Source organism: Aspergillus costaricaensis, assembly GCF_003184835.1.
Source record: "Aspergillus costaricaensis CBS 115574 unplaced genomic scaffold BO79scaffold_52, whole genome shotgun sequence".
Classification (NCBI taxonomy): Eukaryota; Fungi; Ascomycota; class Eurotiomycetes; order Eurotiales; family Aspergillaceae; genus Aspergillus; species Aspergillus costaricensis.
The window spans coordinates 86,224-108,084 of NW_020291852.1; the positions used below are offsets into that span (position 1 = coordinate 86,224).

The 21,861-nt window shown below is 51.8% G+C and overlaps 6 protein-coding genes across 6 annotated transcripts; 3 read left to right on the plus strand and 3 right to left on the minus strand.

The window, feature by feature from the left end:
- Positions 1-591: 591 nt before the first annotated feature.
- Positions 592-2,743, minus strand: BO79DRAFT_211790 (RNA-binding protein). Its single transcript, XM_025683080.1, has 4 exons — positions 2,233-2,743; positions 1,645-1,951; positions 1,353-1,589; positions 592-1,302 (listed from the first exon to the last, which is right to left on the minus strand). The coding sequence occupies exons 1-4, from the start codon at positions 2,445-2,447 to the stop codon at positions 973-975; spliced, it is 1,089 nt and encodes a 362-aa protein (XP_025534448.1). The 5' UTR covers positions 2,448-2,743; the 3' UTR covers positions 592-972.
- A 3,747-nt stretch (positions 2,744-6,490) lies between these two features.
- On the plus strand, positions 6,491-7,740 carry BO79DRAFT_182632 (aldo-keto reductase; the record flags this gene model as incomplete). The annotated part of the gene is made up of 6 exons (XM_025680234.1): positions 6,491-6,649; positions 6,708-6,786; positions 6,837-6,974; positions 7,024-7,137; positions 7,190-7,384; positions 7,445-7,740. 6 exons carry the CDS (start codon positions 6,491-6,493, stop codon positions 7,738-7,740), a joined length of 981 nt encoding a protein of 326 aa, XP_025534449.1.
- A 652-nt stretch (positions 7,741-8,392) lies between these two features.
- On the plus strand, positions 8,393-10,809 carry BO79DRAFT_204363 (uncharacterized protein). Its single transcript, XM_025681782.1, has 4 exons — positions 8,393-9,115; positions 9,172-9,555; positions 9,610-9,684; positions 9,742-10,809. The coding sequence occupies exons 1-4, from the start codon at positions 8,476-8,478 to the stop codon at positions 10,512-10,514; spliced, it is 1,872 nt and encodes a 623-aa protein (XP_025534450.1). The 5' UTR covers positions 8,393-8,475; the 3' UTR covers positions 10,515-10,809.
- A 236-nt stretch (positions 10,810-11,045) lies between these two features.
- On the minus strand, positions 11,046-15,750 carry BO79DRAFT_182637 (GRAM and VASt domain-containing protein). The gene is made up of 3 exons (XM_025680235.1): positions 14,984-15,750; positions 12,307-14,906; positions 11,046-12,255 (listed from the first exon to the last, which is right to left on the minus strand). Exons 1-3 carry the CDS (start codon positions 15,424-15,426, stop codon positions 11,543-11,545), a joined length of 3,756 nt encoding a protein of 1,251 aa, XP_025534451.1. The 5' UTR covers positions 15,427-15,750; the 3' UTR covers positions 11,046-11,542.
- Positions 15,751-16,404: 654 nt separating this feature from the next.
- Positions 16,405-18,520, plus strand: BO79DRAFT_211793 (uncharacterized protein). The gene is made up of 3 exons (XM_025683081.1): positions 16,405-16,504; positions 16,566-16,691; positions 16,759-18,520. The coding sequence occupies exons 1-3, from the start codon at positions 16,481-16,483 to the stop codon at positions 18,439-18,441; spliced, it is 1,833 nt and encodes a 610-aa protein (XP_025534452.1). The 5' UTR covers positions 16,405-16,480; the 3' UTR covers positions 18,442-18,520.
- Positions 18,521-18,679: 159 nt separating this feature from the next.
- BO79DRAFT_277584 (putative beta-glucosidase) lies at positions 18,680-21,840 on the minus strand (the record flags this gene model as incomplete). Its single annotated transcript, XM_025687828.1, has 11 exons — positions 21,411-21,840; positions 21,215-21,307; positions 21,059-21,166; positions 20,924-21,000; positions 20,765-20,872; positions 20,532-20,710; positions 20,416-20,484; positions 20,151-20,366; positions 19,804-20,101; positions 19,513-19,751; positions 18,680-19,463 (listed from the first exon to the last, which is right to left on the minus strand). The coding sequence occupies exons 1-11, from the start codon at positions 21,586-21,588 to the stop codon at positions 18,680-18,682; spliced, it is 2,349 nt and encodes a 782-aa protein (XP_025534453.1). The 5' UTR covers positions 21,589-21,840.
- Between the last annotated feature and the right edge of the window lie 21 nt (positions 21,841-21,861).

The window sequence follows — 21,861 nt, forward strand, 5'->3', positions numbered from 1 at the left end:
TGACCCGTAGTGCCCTACCCAGACATCCGAACTACTACTGACTAACCAAACAATAGATAAACGAATCTAATATACGAGAATCTCCAATTCCTACTCCCATAACCAATCAATCAATCAATCAATCCAAAGATCCCACAGCGCTACAGCAGTAATACCACATCTACTAAAACCAATAGAAACTACAGATCTGGCAGTACTGGTAACTGAAGTAATATAGTATATTTTCAAATCCGGTACCATACTAGTAGCAACTAGAACTGAACTAACTAGTGATAGAGACTGGGGAATCTCCGTATTGATCGCTGTGTCATTGATTAATTAACATTCCTTTCCTCTCCCACATTGGCGGTGCTAATCCAGGCTGGGTTTACATTCTAGTATTACTTGACTAATGACTTTAATGCGGGGAGGTGGCATACGCGATGTGTTCTGTTACTACGGTGTTTAGTTAGATCTACAGAATCCAGGGTATCTAGTGAGAAACTATCAAGTAAAATGAAGCGAGGAATGGATTGGATATTCATGACTGAGTACGGGCGTGGAAAATACTACGACAAACACATGCACAAATACTACAAGGCCAGCCTTGCGGCTAATCATAAGCTAAATAAATATTGCTAAGATACAGTGTGGCAGAATGGCAAGATTCGTGAGCAAAGGTCAGGTTCCGTCAGACAATCACATTACGGCATTTTCATCTCCAACAACGAATCCCTTTCGGGTATCCGGATATAACATATAATGAACCCCCTAGGACCAGATCAAATAGGAAGAATAGTCAAAGGTTTTCGGCTTTAGAACTTTTCCTTTCTGCTCTTGCGCCTTTCTCCCCATGCGGAAAAGAAATTGGCCTCCTGCCGACGCCCACTATGAAAAACCATGCAGATGACGGGTCCCGACTTCACCTCCTCCAATCGATCCCCCGAGTTTCCACGGGGGTGTGTTCGTTCAGGTGGGGAACGAGATTGTCATTTAAGCAGCAGCGGGAGCAGCGTTCTCCTGAGCCGGAGTTTCGGTCGCCTGCTCAGTAGTCTCGGCCTCAGCAGGGGCGATAGCGTCGTCCTCCTTGCCGGGGCTGTCGATGGCGACCTTGACGGCGATTTCACGACCCTCAATCTCCTTGCCGTTCATCTCCTGAACAGCCTTGTTCTGGAGCTCCTCGGAGCCCAGGGTGACGAAACCGAAACCACGGCCCTTACGGCGCTCGTTGCGAGCCTGGAGCTTCTTGATCATGAAACGGGGAATGGGACGAAGAGCAATCTTGGCAGAGACGGGCTGGTAGTCGGCAAAAATCTCCTTGAGCTGTGGGGAAATTAGCATGTTGCTGTGTTTTGTGACTTCATCGTCCGTACCTTGTCTTCGGTCAGGTCATAAGGAAGGTTAGCGACCATGACCTTGGTCTTGGAAGGAATACCATCCTCGGGAGGACCGCGCTGCTTCTGGGGACGAGGAGCACGGGGCTTACCGGCCTGCTTGGACTCGGCAGCAGCAGCGGTCTCGTTCTGGTTGGTGACCTCAGTCAGAGGAGCAGCCTGACCGGGAACGTTGGTGGGCTCGGCAGCCTCCTGACCGTTCTGAACTGGGGCCTGCTACATGGGATATTAGCATTCAATTGGATGGGAAAATAATTGACGAGTCACTTACAGAGCGACCAGCACGGGGCAGACGGCCTCCACGACCACGACCGCGACCGCGGCCACGGCCACGGCCACCAGCCCTCTTGCGACCCTCGTTACCGCTGGCACCCTCACCGCCACTTGTAGCACCCTCGGCCTTGGCCTCGGCGGGCTCGGGCTTGCGGGCAAGCTGCACAGAGACCTTGCGCTGGAGGATCTCCTTTCCAGACAGCTCCTCAATAGCAGCGGTGGCCTCCTGGGCAGTGGCGAGGTCCACGAAGGCGTAGCCAACGGGACGGTTGGTGCGAGGGTTCACGGGGATGGAGACGCTCTCACTGTGAAAGAGGCATTGTTAGATTCGGTGTTACTTCCCGCATAAGAATGTAAATAATCAAGGGGGTTTCAGAGATGGAGCTCTGAAGAATTGGCGTGCCTGCAGTAGTAGTCACATACCACTGCTGCGCGGTATTACCGTCGGATGGCAGCAAGGGGTGTAGGAAACGTGGCTCTCGCCGGCCCCCCGAATCGCTTGGACCAGCCTAACGGAGCTTAGACCAACCGGGAGGTGAAAGGCCAGGTGGAACAATAACAAAGCAAAGTAACTCGAAAGACTTACATCTTGTAGTTCTTGAAAAACTCCTTCAGCTCCCCCTCAGTGGTCGCATAAGCGAGGTTCCCAATGTACAACCGACGTCCTTCATCGGCACTGGCAGCGGCAGCGTCCGTGGACTGCGCAGGGGCGGGAGCAGTGCCGTTGGTAGTAGCCTCGGGGGCGGTAGTGGCGGGAGCAGAGGCGACGTTGTCGGTAGTGTTCTCGACGGCAGTAGACATCTTGATGGCTGAGGACGCAACGGAGTTGAGCGTGGAGAGAATTGAACGGTGGTTTGAGTTGCGCGCGGGGAAGTCTTGACCGGGTTTGTGTGCGGTTAAGACAAGGACTCAGGAGTAGCTAAAGGCTGCCTGTACTTGAAATTCCTTGGGAAGCAAATGGGAATGGGAATAGCTTGAAGAGGGGGGGAGATAGGAGGAAAAGGGTAGCTTGGTGCCCTAGATACGAGAGTTGACTTGGGGGAAATCTGGTATTGAAACTGATGAAGATTTACCTTGAGAGGAAGGATGAAGTCGACGGGGGGGGGGGAAAGGAGAAGGTGAGAGAAAAAGGGCAGGCAGCGAGGGCGGTGGCGGGCCTATGCCGAAGGGGGCAGGTTGCTGCCTGAAGATGCCTGGATCAGCCCAGATCTGCCTGAAGATGCCTTGGAGCTGGCCAGCCGTACCAGTTCCGTACGACGCTAGACTGCATTGGGGTGCCCGACGTGGACTTTCCGTCCGGCGGTCTGGGCGGCCCTCAGGCACCTTCCCTGGAGCAGTTTAGACGCGATGGAGCAGCTGGAGCCCTTTGCAGGGGATCTGACATCACCGGTTGTTGACTCACTCCTTCATGAACCTTCTTCGATTAACACTAGTGGTTGTTGGGGAGAAACATCGTTGCTTCCTGAACAACTTCCCTCCCACGTGAAATACGACACTCCCAAAAAAACAAAACAATGACAATGATTTGTAGGGAATACACCTCCTCAAAATTTACAACACAATGGTATCATTACTGACTAACTAACTAACTGACCTGCAGTCGCCAGTTCATCCTTAGCATTAGTCAGGCTGCCCGCGAGCCCCATCCCCACTTGCCAACCAACTTGTATCTGGCCAGATCGCCCTCTCCCGTCATCGCCACTCCATCCATTTCCACCCGGCAGTTCCCCCTTCGTCCCAATCAGTTGCTCCCCTGTTTGTTGATGATGGTCGTAGTAGTACCGGCAATATTTCACCCAATTGAGGCTTCAATTCCTTGACTGTCACCACCCATTTTCTTTTTTTATTGTAGCTCAAACATAGGGTCTGTGAAAGCTCGATCAATCAACTGCAGAATTGTCGTCTGTCACTCCTGTATGCATCCTGCAAACCCGATTTTCCCCCCTGCAGCCGAGACATCAAGCACATGACGCACCCCGTCAATCACCCTTCAACCAATCTATTTCCGTTCCACGAAATCGCCCGATTCCCGCCCAATCCCAAACAATCCCCATGATGTTCTTACCTGCAACTGCCCGGGAAGTTCCATTATTGGCCTTGAAGTCTTAGCGACCTGTATTTTGGTGAGTAGGGGTTATATATTTTTGCGCGCAATGCGAACATACATCAACACTGGGTATCCTATCTTGGGTGATCATTTGTTTTGACTTATCATACCATCATACTAATTAAATAATTTTTGGCAGTAACCTCTTCACTTGTCAGGATGTTTGGGCGATTTATTTGGTACTGCCTGCCAACATGCAACCTTTAGTTTCAATTTCCCCTCTTTACCCCTCTCACTGTTCGGATCCTTTCAACAAATCCGGTAGTAATATCTCATTTCTATATCATAACGTCCCAGTTACACTGCAGTCTTATACTTCCCTGCCCTAGTAAGAACCAATCTCTCTTCTGGTTGCCACAACTCAGCGGACTTCAAACCCGCCTCTTGTCTTCGATTTACCAGTGAAGACTGAATGGAACGACAGATCAATTCTCAAGACAAGATTCATCGCTAGGGATTGCGGTGGCGAGTAGTGAAATCATACAATAGAAATTAAATTACGATAGAGTTGAGATTCGATCTTCGTATCCGACAACATAGGTATTACCTGCTTGTGATTAGGTTAGCGTTCAAGATAGTGTGCTTATCGGCAGCTGTCCGCATATTTGCTTCTGCCGTTGTTTCATTCGTTGGCCTCGAAGATAATTTCTTTTTGTTGATTACGAGACCGAGTGTGGGTCTACCTTGATATATTAATAGAACGTCTATACACCTTCACTGGTGGCAGTTTAGTTCTACTACTGCCCAATTTTCCGAACTTGGGCACTATAGTACCCATATTACCCATATAACAAGAGCGCCTTCAATGAAGGCCGAGAAAACATGTCCACGTATTTCTACTCATTGATATATATATATTTTTCGTCCAGATTCTCAGCGAGTTACTGTAGATGTTGGCAAAAAGTCCTGTGAGCGGTCAGGTCGTAGAGAAATTTAACGCTGGACATTAACAGAGGATTGTTAGTGGATGTCTCTAGGAAAGACAGTATTGTCAGTACCCTGCAGAGGCAGAGAAGATCAGTGAACTGCGACAGATTATTGCTGATATAGAGTAGCGGGTCGGACACTTGTTGATTAGGTGACATGGTTAGGTAGCTGTGCGACAGCTTGGAGTCTGGTTGTAGGGATGTCTTCAGCCATCGATGCTGTGCGTTGTCCACTAGAACGTCTTCTTCTGCACTATAAATGCGATGCTGATCTTGCAGCGGCCTAATTGTATAAACCTGCCTAGGATTATACAAAGTAGATCCAATGAACGGAGACAGTCCTTTTTGGAATTGACCCCCTCATAATCTCCGATGGGAACACACAGGAGATCCGCGTCGGGAACGAGAAAACGAGCGTAAATGTTCAATTGTAAGTGTACAGATCAGGTCACTATCCAAGCCAACCTTGGTTAGCACTCATGGGGGGAATGTGTGCCTTACCACGTGCTCAAGAAGAGTCACGGGGCCGGCCGCAGCGCACTTTGAAAGATATTCGAGCAAGTAACTCCTCAATATACTCACTTTCCTTATCTCGTTCCAACAAAGGTAACTCTGAAGAGACAACACACGTTTCTGCATTGCTATTAGATCAATTGATTATGGAATCTAAGCTCCCTGCAACAAGCAAAACTCTTTGCTCAACGCTGTGGACATTGATTGAAACACAGCGATAATTATCCAAGTCTAGAGGGTTCCGTTATGTGCGGCCCCTTGGAGGAATAAGTGGCCGCATCAAGCGTTGACATCAATTTGGCTAGTGCCCACATAGTATAGTGCAGACATGTGTGGGATGGCGTTCTCTGTCAAATCTCTGACCAAGATAGAAGACTCGCTGATGAAGAATGTTATAGCTTCCAAGTGCACCACTCGGCTCTTTCGAGAATATATGAAGCCCTTCTTCGGTCCCCGGATACACTGTTGGGTGGGTTCACAGATCGAACCTGAATCCTGACATCCACCACGCTATAATTGCTGGCCGAGGAATGTTCGTTTCAGACGCTGTAGTGATTTTCAAAACTTGATGCGTACAGAAAGAATCACGGCCTGGTAAGCTGAAGCCCTCATAGGATACTCGGAAATATCTACGTTCGTCATAGGGCGGCTAGCTCATTATGTATTCGCAGAACTGCAGTCAAAACTATAGGACTTACCTAAATCTCCGTCGGAATGAGAGTTGCCACTCTAACATTAGTGGATAAGAACGGAACTGGACCCCGCATCGGCACTAGAGTGGAAACTAAATGCTGACCCTTGCATATGCGCTGAACCAGAAAGAGGTTTAGCATGCTTTTGAAATATGTTTCAATTCCTTAATCTCCATCATGATCTTAAAGCTGGGTGGTTCACTCTCCTAAAAATATGGACATATTCTCGGTTCTGTCGGAGTTAACGGATATTGGGGGAGTTAAGCGGTCATCACGGCTAGCGTGTAAGCTGCCCGCATAGGCGACCTGTGGTACCATAGTGTGAGACTACACTGGAGGCGAGAAGTTACAACTTCACAAAGCAGTGGAAACTCGAATCCCAAGCTGCAAATCAATTGCTACAATGGATACTCGGCAAAAGAAAGGGTCCATTCCGAGCCCGTGCCGGACTGTCCAGGATCCACCCGGAAGCAGAGCCATGGGCGATGTCATAACCCTACAGCTGTTCCTATAAGAACTGCTTCCAGTCCTACCTGCAAACATTTTCAGATTTTCAAGATTCACACACAATTAGAACAATCAACACTACCAACATCATTCGTCAACATGGTCAAGACACTTCCCTTCCAAGACATCCAGGTCCCGTCACCCGGCTTTGGTGCCATGGGCCTCAGCTTCGGCTTGGGCTCCAACCTCAGTCTTGAAGAAGCAGAGCCCGTTCTGCTGAAAGCTATCGAGCTTGGCTGCACTTTCTGGGATACTGCTGTGAGTTTAGCCGATCAACTCCTTGAGTAAGATGTGAAAGACTAACCCATGGACTCAGGTTATTTACCAAGCGGGTGTGAACGAAAAACTTTTGGGAGATTTCATTCGCAAGCACAATGTGCGCGACAAGATCTTCAGTATGTACATGTGTCACCCAGTAATACAATCTGGCACTGACCCAATGCAGTTGCCTCCAAGTGCGGGTTCAATGTCGAAAGCTTTACCGTCACCAACTCCGCCTCACATATCAAGGAATACATTGAAGGAACTATTGAACGACTAGGGTTCACACCTGACCTGTATTACCTCCACCGTATCGATCCTAGTACGTAAAATGTACCCATGTCCTCTTCCAGACTGGCTGACCAAGACAGACACCCCTCTCGAGGAGTCCATCCCGGCTCTGGATGAGATCCGCAAGGCAGGCAAGACCAAGTACATCGGTCTTTCAGAATGCTCTGCTGCAACTCTGCGCAAAGCCAACTCCAGTTAGTTTTACTGTCTGACTTCTATCACTGTTCAATGTCTAACTTTTCCCAGTTGCCAAAATCGACGCCGTCCAAGCCGAATACTCAGCCTTTGAGACCCTGCACGAGACGGACGGTCTGATCGACACCGTCAAGGAGCTGGGTGTGGCGTATGTGGCCTACAGTCCTCTGGGACACGGCTGGCTTGTGGACGACTTTCCCTTCAAGACGCCCGAAGACTTTGCGCCTGACGATTCCCGTCGCGGTTGTAAGTTGCCTTGCCCATTCAGGATTACTTCTTAGTTATATGCCTACTAAACGTGGATAGTCCCCAAGTTCCAAGGTGAAAACTTCTACGCCAACAAGAAGATCGTGGATGAGATCAAGAAAATCGCAAGCAAGAGAGGCTGTTCGATCAGCCAAGTGGCCCTGGCGTGGGTTGCTGCTCAAGGCATGATTGCAATTCCCGGCACAACCAAGGCGCACCGGTTGGAGCAAAACTGGGCTTCTCGGGATATCGACCTGACTGATGAGGAGAAAGCCGAGATGCGCAAAATCATTGATGCCGCCAAGCCGCAGGGAAATAGATATAATGAGCGTCAACAGGCTATGGTTGGGCACTAAGCGGAGCCGGGTCTTTGGGGTGGGGATATAGTATATATTTCTGTCGAGTCAGATTAAACTTCTGTTGATTTTTGAGAATTGAAGGTTATTGCAGGGGTAGAGTATTGAATGAATATACGATTTGTATATAGCATCGATACTCATGCAACAAGGCCAGATTATGAAATTCTTTGTGATTCAGTAGTAGTGGAGGATTACGAGAGGGCCCAAAGAGTTGACGATTGGGGATCCAGCAATGGGAGACGCACGGTTGTTGCCCAAGGCAGTCCACGGGGGGCTAGACCGCAGTTGGACTGGACGGTGCCATTGAAGTTGGTGAACTGACTAATTGATTACTATCTTTGTGCTTCAGAGAATTGCAGCTCACAGAATTAAAATTCAGGTTAATATATACACCGATGCATAAACCAAGATGTGAAAGAACAGCGCACAGCTGCAAGTTTCTTCCACTGGAGGAACAAAGAAAGACCCCCGACAAGCCTTGGAGGATCGACGAATCCACTTGGAAACTAACTTTGGTGATGCTGACTGGCTTAGTCACGACGTAACCACGGCAGCTTCCTTTCCTGGCAGCAAATCCCATCCTCCAATGAATAAATTAGCCTTTGCGGCCCCTTTCGTTTTCACTTTCCATCCTTCGCCTCTTGAATATTTTTACCTTTCCTTTCCTTTCCTTTCCCTCCCTTCGAGAAAACCTCATCGTCCATGTGAGATTCTTCGTGCACGCCGTCTTCAATGGACCCCATCGAGCCCGTCAACGGCTCGCCCGATCCCCACGAAGGCCAGCCACCGTCGGCCACGCCCTCCCCCGGACCGACGTCATACCCCCGACAACGTGCGGCCTCGCTGCGTTCTCGCCGCCCGTCCATTCGCCTCCAACGCCTGCCCTCGTTTGAACAGGCGACTTTGTCCACACCCCGGTCACAGCCATCGCAACAAAATGGCGATACCAGCAGAACTGCTGGTGTCGCTCTGTCCCCTCTTCCTTCCATCCCAGCAGCTTCCGCTGAAGACGAGTCATGGCAGGGCAACCGCCGTCGCAGCAACTCGGAGCCCCGACCTGGGCGATGGTCTACGCCCAACCCGGCTGCTCTGGCACGGGTGACCACGGGCGGTCAGATGCGCCCGGTGCAAGAGGAGGCGTCGAGCCCGATCGTTTCCTCCACATCAAACCAACGAATGCCGGAGGATGTCCCTCCGCTACCAGAGATACCGAGACGGGGGAGTCGAACCCCCATGCGATGGGCAAGTGGAGTGGGTGGAAACCGGTTCACGCGCAATCGCGCGTCGACGGTCAGTGGAAGTGTCCCGGCTCAAAACCATGAGGTGGACGACGAATATCGCTCTCATATTGTTGATGTCCTGGACGTCATCGGTAAGCTATCCACCATACCAAATGGTTTCGTGGTATAGTAGCCTAATATATTCCAGATCCGGAAGTGTCGGCCTTATCTACCCTTACGAATGTTCAGAATTCGTTGTTCATCCCTAATCTAGGGCCTTTGTTGAATCGCAACCAGACTTATACGCTCTCACCGCCATCGCCTATGAGAGAACTGGAATCAACAAGTGACGAGGAACGAGCGGATGAGATAAAGGAGCCTGAAGTTCGTCCATCTGTGGAGCATACCCTTACGTCTGTTATCGGCGAGGGGGAGGAGCCTCGGTTTGCTGTGCTGCCTGAGGGGAGCAACCTTGCGGGCTGGAGCCCGGAAGAAATCGAAGAGCTTAATGACCATGTCCGGCACATGCTGCATTCCCGACGATCAAAGTTCAAGCGTTCGATGAAGGGGTTTAGAAAATATGTATCAAAGCGTGAGTGACGACGTTTTCAACCCTCAATATTAGCTGCTGACGTTCTTCCCGCAGCTCTTGGATTTCTGGTTACTCTATATGCCACACTCATCACACTTTTTGGTCTTGCCTGGGTACTCTTCCTCATTGGTACGTGACTGCAATTCACCCAGCGAATCATCGAGCAGGACACTAACCCATTATCAGGCTGGATCAACGTCGGAGGCAGGCAGTCCTACATTATTAACGTCATCGACAACGTCCTTGTCGCACTATTTGCAATCATGGGTGACGGGCTGGCCCCGTTCAGAGCCATCGACACCTACCACATGATCTTCGTAGCTCGATACACGTTCCTGACATGGAAGATCCGGCGCAAACGACACCTTCCCGATCTCAAGAACAAGAACGACCTTCCATCACGACGAGAAACAGATGTCGACGTCGAACTCGGCGACACCCCGAAGGGTGAAGAATACGAATTCACCGTCCTCGATCCCGTGAGACAACTAAAGCTCATCCACCATCAAAACAAGCTCTCTAAATCCCACACCTTCTACAAGCCCCACGAAACCTTCACCCACTACGCCTTCCCCATGCGCCTCCTCATCGCCATCGTCGTCCTTCTCGACTGCCACTCCCTATTCCAAATCGCCCTAGGCACCTGCACTTGGGCCATCAGCTACCACGTCCGCCCCTTCGCCCTAACCACCGTCATCCTCTGCTGCTCTATCTGCTGTAACATCACCGGCGGTGTCCTCATCATGATCGGCGACCGCATGACTCGCAAGAAAGACGTCGTCGAGCGTCTCTTCCGTCAGCAATTAACCGAAGAAGCAATGAAGAAGATCCGAAAGAAGAAGCGGAAAGAAGAAGAGAGACGCAACGCTGAGAATAGCGGCGTGTCACGTTCCCATTCTATCTCTTCCCAGCGAAAGCTGTCACTTTCACAGCCGAGAGAAGACGAGTATGAATCATAAGACGCTATTCAGTTCAGAAGCACACGCACATCCATCTTGTTTGCTTGCACGTTTCACGACCTTTACGATGACCCCATATATGTTAGTTATTATCAATGATATCCCCAGCACCCTTATTGCTCTTGCCCTTTTATTTCTGTTTATATATCTGCTTCCACCGAACAAAAACACGATGTTCGGTTCGATTTCGTCAATAGATGATTTGATGGATGGCGTTTTGTACTACTATCATATTTATATATATGTCAAGTGTATATAATATTACGAGCAGATTGCTTGCTTGCTTGCTCTTCCTAGCTATGTTTCTGCCATTTAACAGACATTTGGCTACGTACTCTGCGATACTCGCTTGATGTGCATATATACATTGCAGTATTAACAAGACGAGAGGTGCTCTTTCTGATGATATTCATACATACTACTTGACATATTTGGTTGAATTTAGTAGTCTTACTATTACACCATAAACCTAATATACTGAATGACAATCCTACCCACCCCCATCACCGATCGTGAAATCAGAAAGTATGACTCGAAATAATATTTATATAGACATGTAGATAGTTGGTGCTCATGTACAAAGTGCTCTTCTTTTCCCACAGAGCTAAGTAAAGTAGTAATCACACACAGTTCAGACCGGGGAGGAATATGTATATAGAGACATGAAAAAAAAAGAGGAAATAACAAAAAGAGAAAGAGTGAGTGACTGAATAGATAGAATAAACAAATGTCTCGCTCAGGATACTTTAAAAACTAAGCATACAAATCCCAGATTGATGCTCGAATTTTGAATCCGACTGTATGATGAGAAGGAATACCGTGAAAGGGGAGAATGTAACCGCCCTAAACACCGCAACTCGCTGACAAGACGAGGAAGGAAGATAGAAAAAGAAAAAAAAAAAAACGAAAATGGTGGTAACGAGGGACGTATGGGATGCTGATGTCACCATACAATGTGAATATAGCTTGATGCTTTACCTGGTTCTCCATGTGTGTAGAGATGGGGTTGTTACTTTTTTGCTTCGGCCTTACAGCTCGCTGTGGACGACTGCTTGGTCCGCTGCAGGCTGGGATCGTCGGTCGAGGAGGATCTTCTCGAGAGTGTCGAGCCTTTCACGCGTAGTGCGAATAGCATGGTCCATCTCGAGGTCGGACATTTTTTCTTCGCTGACTTTGCTGGCCAGCGCACGTTCGCTCTGGACTTTGCGAGAGTATTGCTGAGTCCGAGAGCCCGTCGACCGACTAACGGTGGGTATGGCTAGTCCGTCCATCCCAACCCTGTCTTCTAGCCAGCTCCAGAGCTCGCTTTCTTCCCGCCGCCACATTTCCTCATACGCGGCCAGACGCTGGGGTAAAGAGTAACCAGGGCATCCGATGTCGTGGGATACCACGGATGGCTGGGACGGGCGTCGGAAGAAGAGCAAGAAGAGCAGAATGCCGACTAGTACAATGGCGACGTTTCCGCTCAAAAGAGGCTTGACCGTGTCCACAACAGGTCCAAGCACTCCATGGATCGGCTCCAAAACTCCCCAGGAATTCGCCTGCTGTGCTCGTTCCTCCTCCGCTGCTTTGGCAGCAGCAGCCGCTGCCTCCTGAGCGACCTCGCTCTTCTTGCGTCGTCCCTTACCCTTGCCTTTACCGCCACCCGTGCGGCCACGAGGAACAACAGCAGCTTTGAGGGCGGCAACCAAGTCATTTCCAAACGCAGTTTGACCGTCAATCGCACCCTTTTCAATGGGACCTGCTTTCTGTTAGCATAGCTGTAGTGGGGCATTTGACGCAGTGGACCTACCCTTGAGCCAACTCTTTCCCGACCACTCGATGGTACATGTCATGAGGAATCGTGTCTGATTGTTCGGCGCCCATGTGAAGAGGTACTTGGTCTTGGTCAAGAAAACATTACCGCTGGGGACGTCGGGTGTCTGGGTGCCCAGGGTAACAAGTACGGCCTTTTCCAAGTCAAGGAAATCCAGCGTTTCAGTACTGATACATTTTGTCTGCTTGGGACCAATGGATCCGTTCAGTGGCTTGATATACGAATAATTCCGTGTGCGGCTGTCGTTGGTGAGACCCTTGTTTCCAGTTTCAAATTGGAGCTCTCCCGATTTTTGATTTTCGACAAGGAACTTCGTCATGAACGCACCAGATTGCGCTCCGAACACGTAAGAGTAGACTTTTCCGAGAGGCGCTGGGATCACATCATCCTTGACCACCTTATCGTACTGGCCTGCAGGATCAGTATACTCGGTGGGAGGATGAGTTGGCGGGCCAGGGAAGTCAGTGTCACCATCAGCGGGTGAGCCAGACTTGCTGCCTTTTCCATCACCGCTGGAGTTGGCTCCGGCCTGCCCAGCCCCATTGGCATTGGCAAGAGCGCCCGATGCCTTGCGGCTAACAGGCTTGGTAGGCATGGACTTGTCACTCCCGTTGACGCTGGCGCCGGCAGCTTCGAAGAGGCTATCAGCATTGTCGCCTTCTTCATCCTCATCGTAGATCTCATCTTCTTCCTCACTCTCATCATCACTTTCACCGGCCTTCTCGGTCTTGTCTCCTGTGCCGTCCGTGACCCTGGTTCCATTGGCAGAACTCTTGAGAGAAGGGTGGTTGATTTTCCAGATGTTAACCATGAGATCATAGGTAGACTCTCGACTAAGAAGACTGCGGAACGTATGCCGAGCATGTAGCGTCTGGATAGCTATGGCGTTCGGGAACACCATCGCAGTGGACTCCTTTTCTATCGCCACGACTTCGTCAAAGCTGATTACGAGGGTGGTCACCCAGCCCAGGATATTACTGGAAAAGCAGATGTGGCCTTCCGAAATGTAGATTCGACCAGCTAGGATGATCTCTCGTTGCAAGGCACAGCTGTAGTCCTCAATCAGGTAATCGTCTTCGGGTACACTGCGGAACAGTTGATGGAAGTCCCTGTTTCGCTTTTTACTGGCAACAGCAAAGCCAGTCAGGCGGGGCATGCTGGCATTGGCAGCCGGGGCACCCAAGGCAATAGCACTGGCACCAATTGCACCAAGCGTCGATGTAGTTGCTGCTGACGACCCACGGTGCCGGCGCCGGGCAAGCCGGCTTCGCACGCTTCCGCTTCGATAGGGCCGAGTATGGCCAATCTCCCCATCGAGTATACTGCCACTGGGTGGAGTTTGGTCGCCAGCGCCCTCCTTCGTAAAAGAAGCACTGGACTGTAGGTCGAGACCGTCATCTGTCGAAGGAACCAACGACGTCTCCGATGGCTTTTCATAGGCCATTGTGACTGCTCGGGCTGCACGACTATCCTCAAGTCTGGCTGCTTCTTCATCACGTTGCGATACTTTGCGCTTCTCCAAGGGCAAGTCTGGTTTGGTGATCACAACGCCATCCGGCGTGGAGACAGAACCACCCGGGGGTATGGCGATATCCAGATGGCTAAAGTCCAGGTCTCCAGATCCCAGAGTATCGACGGCCAATGGCTTTTTCTCTTCTGCTTTATTGTTGATGGGCTGGCTGGGGCCTGGCGCTCCCTCAGCAGAAGGCTGGTTCTCAGCTTCATTCAACCCTCCTTGTGCAACATTGCGACCCTTTGACTGAGAGTTCAGACTGCTGCTCAGGGTCGAGGCTGCGTTCTGTGCGGCGGAGAAGACGGATGAGAAGAACCCGGTTTGCATGGGGCCCGGTGATTTTGCGCTCGCTTTGGTCTCTTCAATCGTCGGTCCTATCGCGGATATGGAGTTCGACAGCTTGCTGGGCTTGTGGCTCGCAGCGGAGGCGGACCGCACACGCCGGTGGGAGATCATATTTCCCGAAGGGCTGACAATGATCCCGGCTGGTGAATCTTTCGAGTGGATAGAATCAGGCGACCTAGTCACGTCTGGCGAGGTGAAAAGCCTAGGAAATTCGGTATTCGGGGTGGGAGGAGTCACGGTGGTCTGCGGGTGCGGAATGGCGGTATGCGGGGGTGTTCTCGGAGCGGGAATTTCTAGAGAAGGGAGAGGCTTGTCTTCCTTGAGATCGGTGCGAATGGGAGCTGGCAAAGGCGGGGGCGGTTCAGCAACAGTCTGAGCTCTCTTGGCTGATAAGCTGCCTCTTCTACTGCTTTTGGAGCTAGAAGTAGATTCTGCTCGATCGCGGTTAGAGGCTTTCTTATCCGGGTTGGAGCCGAAGGCGTTCTTGAAGCGACGTCCGGGCGAGATGCCCCGTTTCTTTCCGCGGTCCGATGGCACGTTTAATGAAGAGCCATGTTGGCTCGGCGGTCGCTCCGTCTCCTGCTGCGACTCGGGAGCGGCAGCTTCCGCGTTGCCTTTACCATCTTCTTCCGTCTCGTCTACCGATGTGGTCCTTATAAGGGGGGAGGATGAGGTGTAAAAGCCAGCATGGGAGTTGTGAGAAGTGAGAGGGGGTGTTCTTTGGGTCAATCCACGTTAGACATGTAATTTGACTCGCCAATGGCGTACCAATGGAATGGGGACACATGAACTCACCTGTCAGGTTCGGAATCGTCCGTCAGCAAGTTGACAGTGTCATGGTCCGGGGGGCTCAGGTTCTCGTGGCCGACTGATGAGGTGGTGGAAAGGCCGTCGCGCGACTCTGTTGAACGACTCTCCTGGACATCCTTGCTACTCTCTGTCTCCAGCTGGGTGGACGATTCATCGGACTGCTTCTGGTTCTTATCCTTCTTCTTCTTCCGTCGAGCGGCCAAAAGCTTCGAAAATCCGCTGGAGCCTGCCTTGGCGGAATCAGCCTCGCCGGCTTGCGACTTGGGTCGGTCGGAGGTAGAGTCGATTGAGGAACGCCCATTGCTTCGGGACGAACTTCCCATTGTCTCCAGATCAACCGGAGTGGTCTTGGTACGATTCACTTTGCTGATGCTGGGTATATCGGTTTCTGGAACCGGCGGGGGATCGGGGATCGGGTTGGCCTCCATGGTGGATGAGCGAATGGAGGAGCGGGGGGTGGAGGGGAGGACGGGTAGAGACAGAAACGAAAGTGAATGAACAATTGATTCAGAGTTCAAGGGGATATTGGATAGTAACGGCAGTGCGCATGCTAGAGGTCAGAACCGGTCGACGTCTCTAGCAATGCATTGTATGTAGAAAGTAAGGTAACGTCAGCAGAAAAGGAGGGTCGTAGAGGGGAAAGATGGGTCTAACTGCGTCTAGATGGTCGCAGCGCCCGCAGCATGTCCTTCCTCTCACTTCCCTACTGCTGAAGAATTTAGGGAAAAAGATAAGTTAAGGAAAAAGAAAATGGGGGGTGGGTGGGGGGGGAGGAAGGGGTAAAGATGACGATGAGGAGAAGGAAAGCGAAACGAAGGCGCTTCGAAGTGCAACTCCGCAAAGCTGCCAGACCATCGACGGTGAACGGAGCATTACCGCCGGTGACCTTCTTCCGCTCGTATTTCTCCGCTGGGAAGTGTATGTATATCTACAAGGTGGATTTCCGATCGGCAGGGATACAATTACGATAAGGGGTTCTTCTGTAGCTGTAACTTCATATACTCTGTCGTCTTTCCCCTGGAATTGCTTTCTAGATCTCTGAGAATTAATATATCTTAATCGCGATGGTGAAACTTGCCAGTGCTGCAGCTGGTTAATTATAGAACTGCGGCGGTGCCGGAGCTGTCACAGTGTATGCGCCAGTGTATTACGGTCACAACCATACCACGATCCGGAATCAGGGGGTTGCAGCGGTAACAAATAAGGTAGATGCTGGTAGTGGATAGTAGGGGAGGGTACTTATTGGTACTTGCGGGACTGGTTCCATGGATGGTAATGTTACCGTCCCATTGGTACCACCGCGTGATCTGCCCGAAGCGGTGAGGGGATGTCGTCACCAGCGATAGTCCTTCGTCGGCCCTTATCTGAATGTCTTAATCGTTCTTCTCCGATCATATTCAACTCACATTCACTCGCTTTGGGAGGGTGGCTTGTGGTAGTCCACTCCGGAGATTTTACTTCTCTTTTGAGACCTCCACAGCCATGGAGACTGCTCCCCTAACCTTGGTGAGTTCTTCTTGCGCGGCCTCAAGCGTTGTATCTGGCCTGACAGACCCCTTCGGACAAGGCTCATACCCACGCTCGCAATGCAGTTCTCGAGACTCGCAAGTCGAACCCCGTAGCAGCCAGTGAGGAACATGACCTTGCTGCGGGAGAATTTGCCACTGCAGCCCAGAATAGCTCGGATAAAGAGGTACCTATATGACGCATCGCTGCACCTACACTTACACTAGAACGCTGGCTCATCCTCGACTGCACAGGCTCTGCGGACCCTCCACCTGCTAGAACAACATCACAAAAAACTGGCACAGATCCTCCGTTTTCAACATGAGAATCCCCAAAGCAATGCAGGCCCCGGCGCAGCTGCCCAGCTCTCTACAGAATCGGGGGCGAGAGCATCCACCTCCGCTGATCCGCAGCATATCCCACGGCTATCTGGACACCCTCGTCTACCATCGAGAGAGTCATCCTCCATCGCCAGCAACCTAGCATCCGCACGAGGAATCCCCGCGCACCGTGCCTCTCCGGCATCGCCAACAATCGCTCCTCAGCAAGCCGGGGCCAAGATGACCGACGGCCCAAGCAAGATCCGAACAAGCGAGTCCCGACTACGAGGCACCGCACAGATGCAAGGGATGAGGGAGCGTGAGCGCGAGCGCGAGCGCCACCGCACATCAACTTCCGCTCGACAACCCTGGATCCCGCCAACACCCAGCCCAACGGACGTCACTTCACAGCAGTACGCACCAGCGGAGCCCTCAGAGCCATCCCGCCCACGAGCCTCCCTCACCGAGGAACCCTTCCAAAAGTTCTACTCGACCTTTGAAGGCCTTATCTCCAAGATCTCCGCGCCACTAGCCTTCGCCGGCCTCCCCCTAGGCACCGATCCATCCTCGCAACCCTCCGCCAGCCGCAAATCCGCCCCGGACACCAAAACCGACCGCTACAACGCCGTCCCCGACCGCTCCGCCGAACCAGACATCAACAAGCTCTTCTCCCGCGCCGCCCTCCAAGCCATCAAAGACAACACCGGCGGAGCCAGCGGCGGAACCGGCAGCACCGCCGAATCCTTCTACGTGGTCCCCACCACCGGCGGCACCGTTTCCTACGCAGGGATTCTGACGCGGGCCGAAAAAGAAGCCCGAAGAAGCAGCTTCGAAGACGCCGCCGACGAAGACTTCGTCGACGCCCGCGAGACTCCGCCATCCCCGGAACTCCGCCAGAGCCTCTCTGGCGCAGCAGCAGCACCGATGGGCAGCAAAGCATCCCGCACCCCCACCAGTCAGAGCGAGAAATTCTCCCGACTCACCCAGAACCCGAAAACCATGGAAGAGCTACAAATGGAGAACCAAGCCCTCCGCCATCTCTCAGATACTCTCTCCAAGCGGCTACATATGTGGGAAGTCAACGCCCAATCCAGCTCCATGGCGCTGCAACAATCCCTACGAGCAATGCACCATACTCAGAATGTCCCGTCTCTGGACCAGCCTCAGTCTCAGAACCAATCGCAAGTACCTTCTCCGGTTGCAACTACCGGTGGCGGCAGCGCCGGCATCTCATCACCTCCTGTACCAGCAACAGACTACGACCAGCGCATCAAAGAACTCGAGGAAATGGTTCATCGCGGCGAGAAGGAACTCGGCAAAGTCGGCCGCGAGAACGACAAGCTCCGCGATGTGCTGGGGAGGTACAGAGAGCGGTGGGAGAAGTTAAAGGAGGGAGCGAAATCGAGACGTGCAGGTGCAGCTGGTGCTGCCACTACGTCTGCTGGCGGTAGTAGTGCTACTGCTCGACCAGGTAGCAGTAGCAGACGATCGAGCACGCAGCAGGGAGTAGCAGATACAGAGGACGGGTCATCGAAAGCGGGGGGTGGGGACACAACAACAACGACGACCACGGAAAATGCAGACACTTCGAATGGTGAGCGGGAGGGGTCTGATTAATTATCTTGCCCTATCTTTACGACTATTCTTATTCTTGGGTTGAACATCTCTATATGAAGTACTTATATACTATGTCCTGTCATTATTAGCCAAAAGCAAGCACACGAAGTGAAATGATGAACTGATTGAATTATATATACCCAACCCCAACTACACTATTCACAAATATACCCCAATAAGATAGATACCACCACCACCACCACCACTACTTACAGTTACTACGTAAGTAAAGTAAGAATCAAACAACCCAAAACGCCGCCCTCCCCCTAATATCCACCGAACTACTCCCAACCAACACCCCAAACTCGCCCTTCTCCACCACATACTCCATCTTCCTATCCCACAGCCCCAAATCCTCCACCTTAATCTCAATCTCCACCCCCACACTTCCCCCCGCCGGAACAACCACCTTCTCAAACCCCTTAAGTAACCGATTCGGCACCACAACCGACGCAATCTCATCCACCACATAAACCTGCACGACCTCCGTCGCCTCCCTACTCTCATCCAAATTCCTCACCTCAACACTAACAACCACCGTCTCACTAACCGACGAGACATTCGTCTTACTCAACCTAACATCCCCATACTCAAAGCTCGAATAACTCTTCCCATACCCGAACGGGTACACAGCGTGCGGATCGCCCAGGACATACTGGTGTCCGAAATCCAATGTGCCGTTGGGGTAAGCGTGTCCGGCGTCGCCGATGTTTCGTGCCGAGTTCAGGTAGTCGTAGTAGATGGGCAGATCGCCGACGTAGTGGGGGAAACTGACGGAGAGTTTTCCTGACGGGTTGTAGTCGCCGAAGAGGACGTCTGCGAGGGCGTTGCCGCCTTGTTCTGAGGGGTAGAATTGTTGCAGGAGGGCCGAGGTGCTGTTCGCGATCCAGGTTACGTCTGTGATGGGCTTGCCGCTGGAGAGAACTACGATGGTTGGGATCCCGGTGTCCCGGATTGCGCGGATTAGGGGGCCTTGCGCGCCGACGAGGGCGAGGGAGTCGAGGTCGACGTGTTCGCCGGTTCTGGTTTGAGTGTTAGTGGTGGATGATGGGGGATTGGGGAAGGACGTACGTGGCGTTGTAGTTCTCCCATAGTTCGGTCTGGTCGCGAGACCAGGTGCCTACGACGACGATGGCCACGTCGGATTTCTTGGCTGCTGCGATGGCTTCGTCGAAGCCTGACTCGTCGTTGCTCCAGCGTTCGCAGCCTTGGGCGTAGTTGACCGTCGCGGCGTCGCCGACGGCGGCTTTGATGCCGTCGAGAGGGGTGACGCCGCGCCATTGGCTGCCGTAGATCACGTAGTCGCCGTACTGGGTGGGTTAGCTGTGAGTTTTCTGGTGGTTGCAGCGGGGATAGTCTCACGTTCATGAATCCGTGTGCCATAGGCCCGATGACGGCGATGCTACCGCTCTTCTTCAGGGGGAGGGTCTCGTTGTGGTTCTCGAGCAGGACGATGGACTCCTTGTCGATGGTTCTGGCGAGCTCGACTGCTTCCGGGCTGTGGATCAGCTTGTTCCATTCGGATTGGGGAGCGGCTGGGTAGGGGTTCTCGAAGAGGCCCATTTCGAACTTGGCTCTGAGGACTCTGGAGACGGCGGTGTTGACGACCTCGATGTCCAGTTGGCTGGACTCGACGAGCTCGGGGATCTTCTGGTAGTTGCTATGAGTTGTTAGCTGGGTTGCTTACGCCAGATGACTGGGGTACTCACAATGAACCTCCGCCCATCTCGACGTCGTTGCCCGCGGGCAGGGCCTGGGTGGTCACAGCCTCCATATCGATGGGAGAGCTTCTGCAGAGCTTGAAGGCTGTGCACAGTCTGTCTGTGGCACCGGAATCGCTGATCACATAGTAGTCGTAGTTCCATTCTTGTCGGAGGATCTTGGTGAGAGTGAACCAGTCGGCCACTGCGGGGATACCGTCATATCTAGAACGAGTGAGTTGATAGCCGACAGTCGTTGATTGTAGTGACTTACGCGTGATAGGCGCTCATGATACTCCATGCACCAGCATCCACGATGGCTCTCTTGAAGGACGGCAGCCAGCTAGACGGTGTTAGATTCTTGATCGTCATGTGGAGAAATGCACATACGTTGAGCGCAGGTATCTCTCTCCTCCTTGGACAGGCGCAGTGTTCAGACCCTGTTCAGGCAAACTGTATCCCACGAAGTGCTTGACAGTGGCGGAAACGTTCAAGCTCTGCAGTCCTACGATATAGTGGTAGGCCATTTCACCGGCAAGGTAAGAGTCCTCTGAGAACGTCTCCTCAACCTGTGATCGACTATTGTCAGCCAGTCATCCTCGCTGGAGTATTGCAGTTCTTACCCGACCGTATCGGAGTTCGCGAGCCAGATCGGCCAGCGGCGCAAACAGTTGGGTGGTACCAATAGCACGAGCCTCTTGCGCAATGAGTCGTCCCATTTTCTCAACCAACTGTTTACAGGGTCAGTCTCAGTCGCAGGTGGCATATAGCAGCAAGCATACCTTTCTGTTGAAAGAACAGGCGTATCCTATCGGGGAGTTGTAGATAGTCGCATTCTCGAGCAGGAAGCCATGAATACCTGTAGACAGCAACCACGGATCAGCATCGACATCCGCATGAAAAGGAGGTAGACATACCCTCAGTCTGAACAAGAGCAGGAATTCCAAGCGTCGTATTCTGCAGCAGATAATCTTGAGCTCTCTTGGTGTTGGTGGCAAGCCAATCCCAGGGAACAGCATATCCAACTACCAACATTAGTTGTCTATCTACAAATATTCAAAGGAAATGCATACTGTAAAATGCACCAGCCTTCATCTCCATGTTCTCCACCAAGCCGGTGTAGTTGAAAGCCCCAGTTGTGCTGTTCATCCAATTGCCGATGTCACCTATACCAAGCATTAGCCACTACAATGAATGCAATTGCATCCGAACCAAACAATTAATCGTTTCCATAGTCATTAGTCTGCTCGTAGAGAAAGAAATACACACCCTGCATCAATTGAGACATCTTATCTTCTATGGTCATGCGACTGAGAAGATCAGAGACTCGCGCCTCCACAGGCGCATGGGGATTCTTGTATAGAGGTCTGGAGGCATTCTGCACAGCCAGAGCCCCAGACCCAAGCTGAAGGAGCAAAAGCGCCTTTGCGAAAAGACCGGCCACCATAATGGCTAAGTGAAGAGCCAATGATCTGCTCTTCCAGCTCCTTGGTTACGAGCCAGCCTATGCAGGTAGGCAAGCAGGCAGATATGTTGGGGAAAAGACAGAAGAGGAAGCTCAAGGGGGAGATCCCCCTCGGTATTTAACATCATGCAGGCAGCATATGATGTCTAGTGTGCAGACGAAGCGGAGCTCCAGAGAACCAGAAAATATAAACAAGAAAAGGAAAAAAGAAATTGAGCAAGCAGACTAAGGAATGCCATCGGCAGCGACGGACAA

What these genes read in the sequence shown, in the direction of transcription:
- BO79DRAFT_211790 (XM_025683080.1), bottom strand. Translation starts at nt 2,447, where the DNA reads ATGTCTACTGCCGTCGAGAACACTACCGACAACGTCGCCTCTGCTCCC. An exon ending in TTTTTCAAGAACTACAAGAT is followed by an intron (nt 1,952 to 2,232) that starts GTAAGTCTTTCG and finishes CCTCTTTCACAG; the next exon opens with TGAGAGCGTCTCCATCCCCG. An exon ending in TGCCCCGTGCTGGTCGCTCT is followed by an intron (nt 1,590 to 1,644) that starts GTAAGTGACTCG and finishes TATCCCATGTAG; the next exon opens with CAGGCCCCAGTTCAGAACGG.
- BO79DRAFT_204363 (XM_025681782.1), top strand. Translation starts at nt 8,476, where the DNA reads ATGGACCCCATCGAGCCCGTCAACGGCTCGCCCGATCCCCACGAAGGC. An exon ending in TAGAAAATATGTATCAAAGC is followed by an intron (nt 9,556 to 9,609) that starts GTGAGTGACGAC and finishes TTCTTCCCGCAG; the next exon opens with CTCTTGGATTTCTGGTTACT. An exon ending in CTGGGTACTCTTCCTCATTG is followed by an intron (nt 9,685 to 9,741) that starts GTACGTGACTGC and finishes ACCCATTATCAG; the next exon opens with GCTGGATCAACGTCGGAGGC.
- BO79DRAFT_182637 (XM_025680235.1), bottom strand. Translation starts at nt 15,426, where the DNA reads ATGGAGGCCAACCCGATCCCCGATCCCCCGCCGGTTCCAGAAACCGAT. An exon ending in GACGATTCCGAACCTGACAG is followed by an intron (nt 14,907 to 14,983) that starts GTGAGTTCATGT and finishes ATTGACCCAAAG; the next exon opens with AACACCCCCTCTCACTTCTC. An exon ending in GGGAAAGAGTTGGCTCAAGG is followed by an intron (nt 12,256 to 12,306) that starts GTAGGTCCACTG and finishes AACAGAAAGCAG; the next exon opens with GTCCCATTGAAAAGGGTGCG.
- BO79DRAFT_211793 (XM_025683081.1), top strand. Translation starts at nt 16,481, where the DNA reads ATGGAGACTGCTCCCCTAACCTTG. An exon ending in AGACTGCTCCCCTAACCTTG is followed by an intron (nt 16,505 to 16,565) that starts GTGAGTTCTTCT and finishes CCTTCGGACAAG; the next exon opens with GCTCATACCCACGCTCGCAA. An exon ending in AGAATAGCTCGGATAAAGAG is followed by an intron (nt 16,692 to 16,758) that starts GTACCTATATGA and finishes TCGACTGCACAG; the next exon opens with GCTCTGCGGACCCTCCACCT.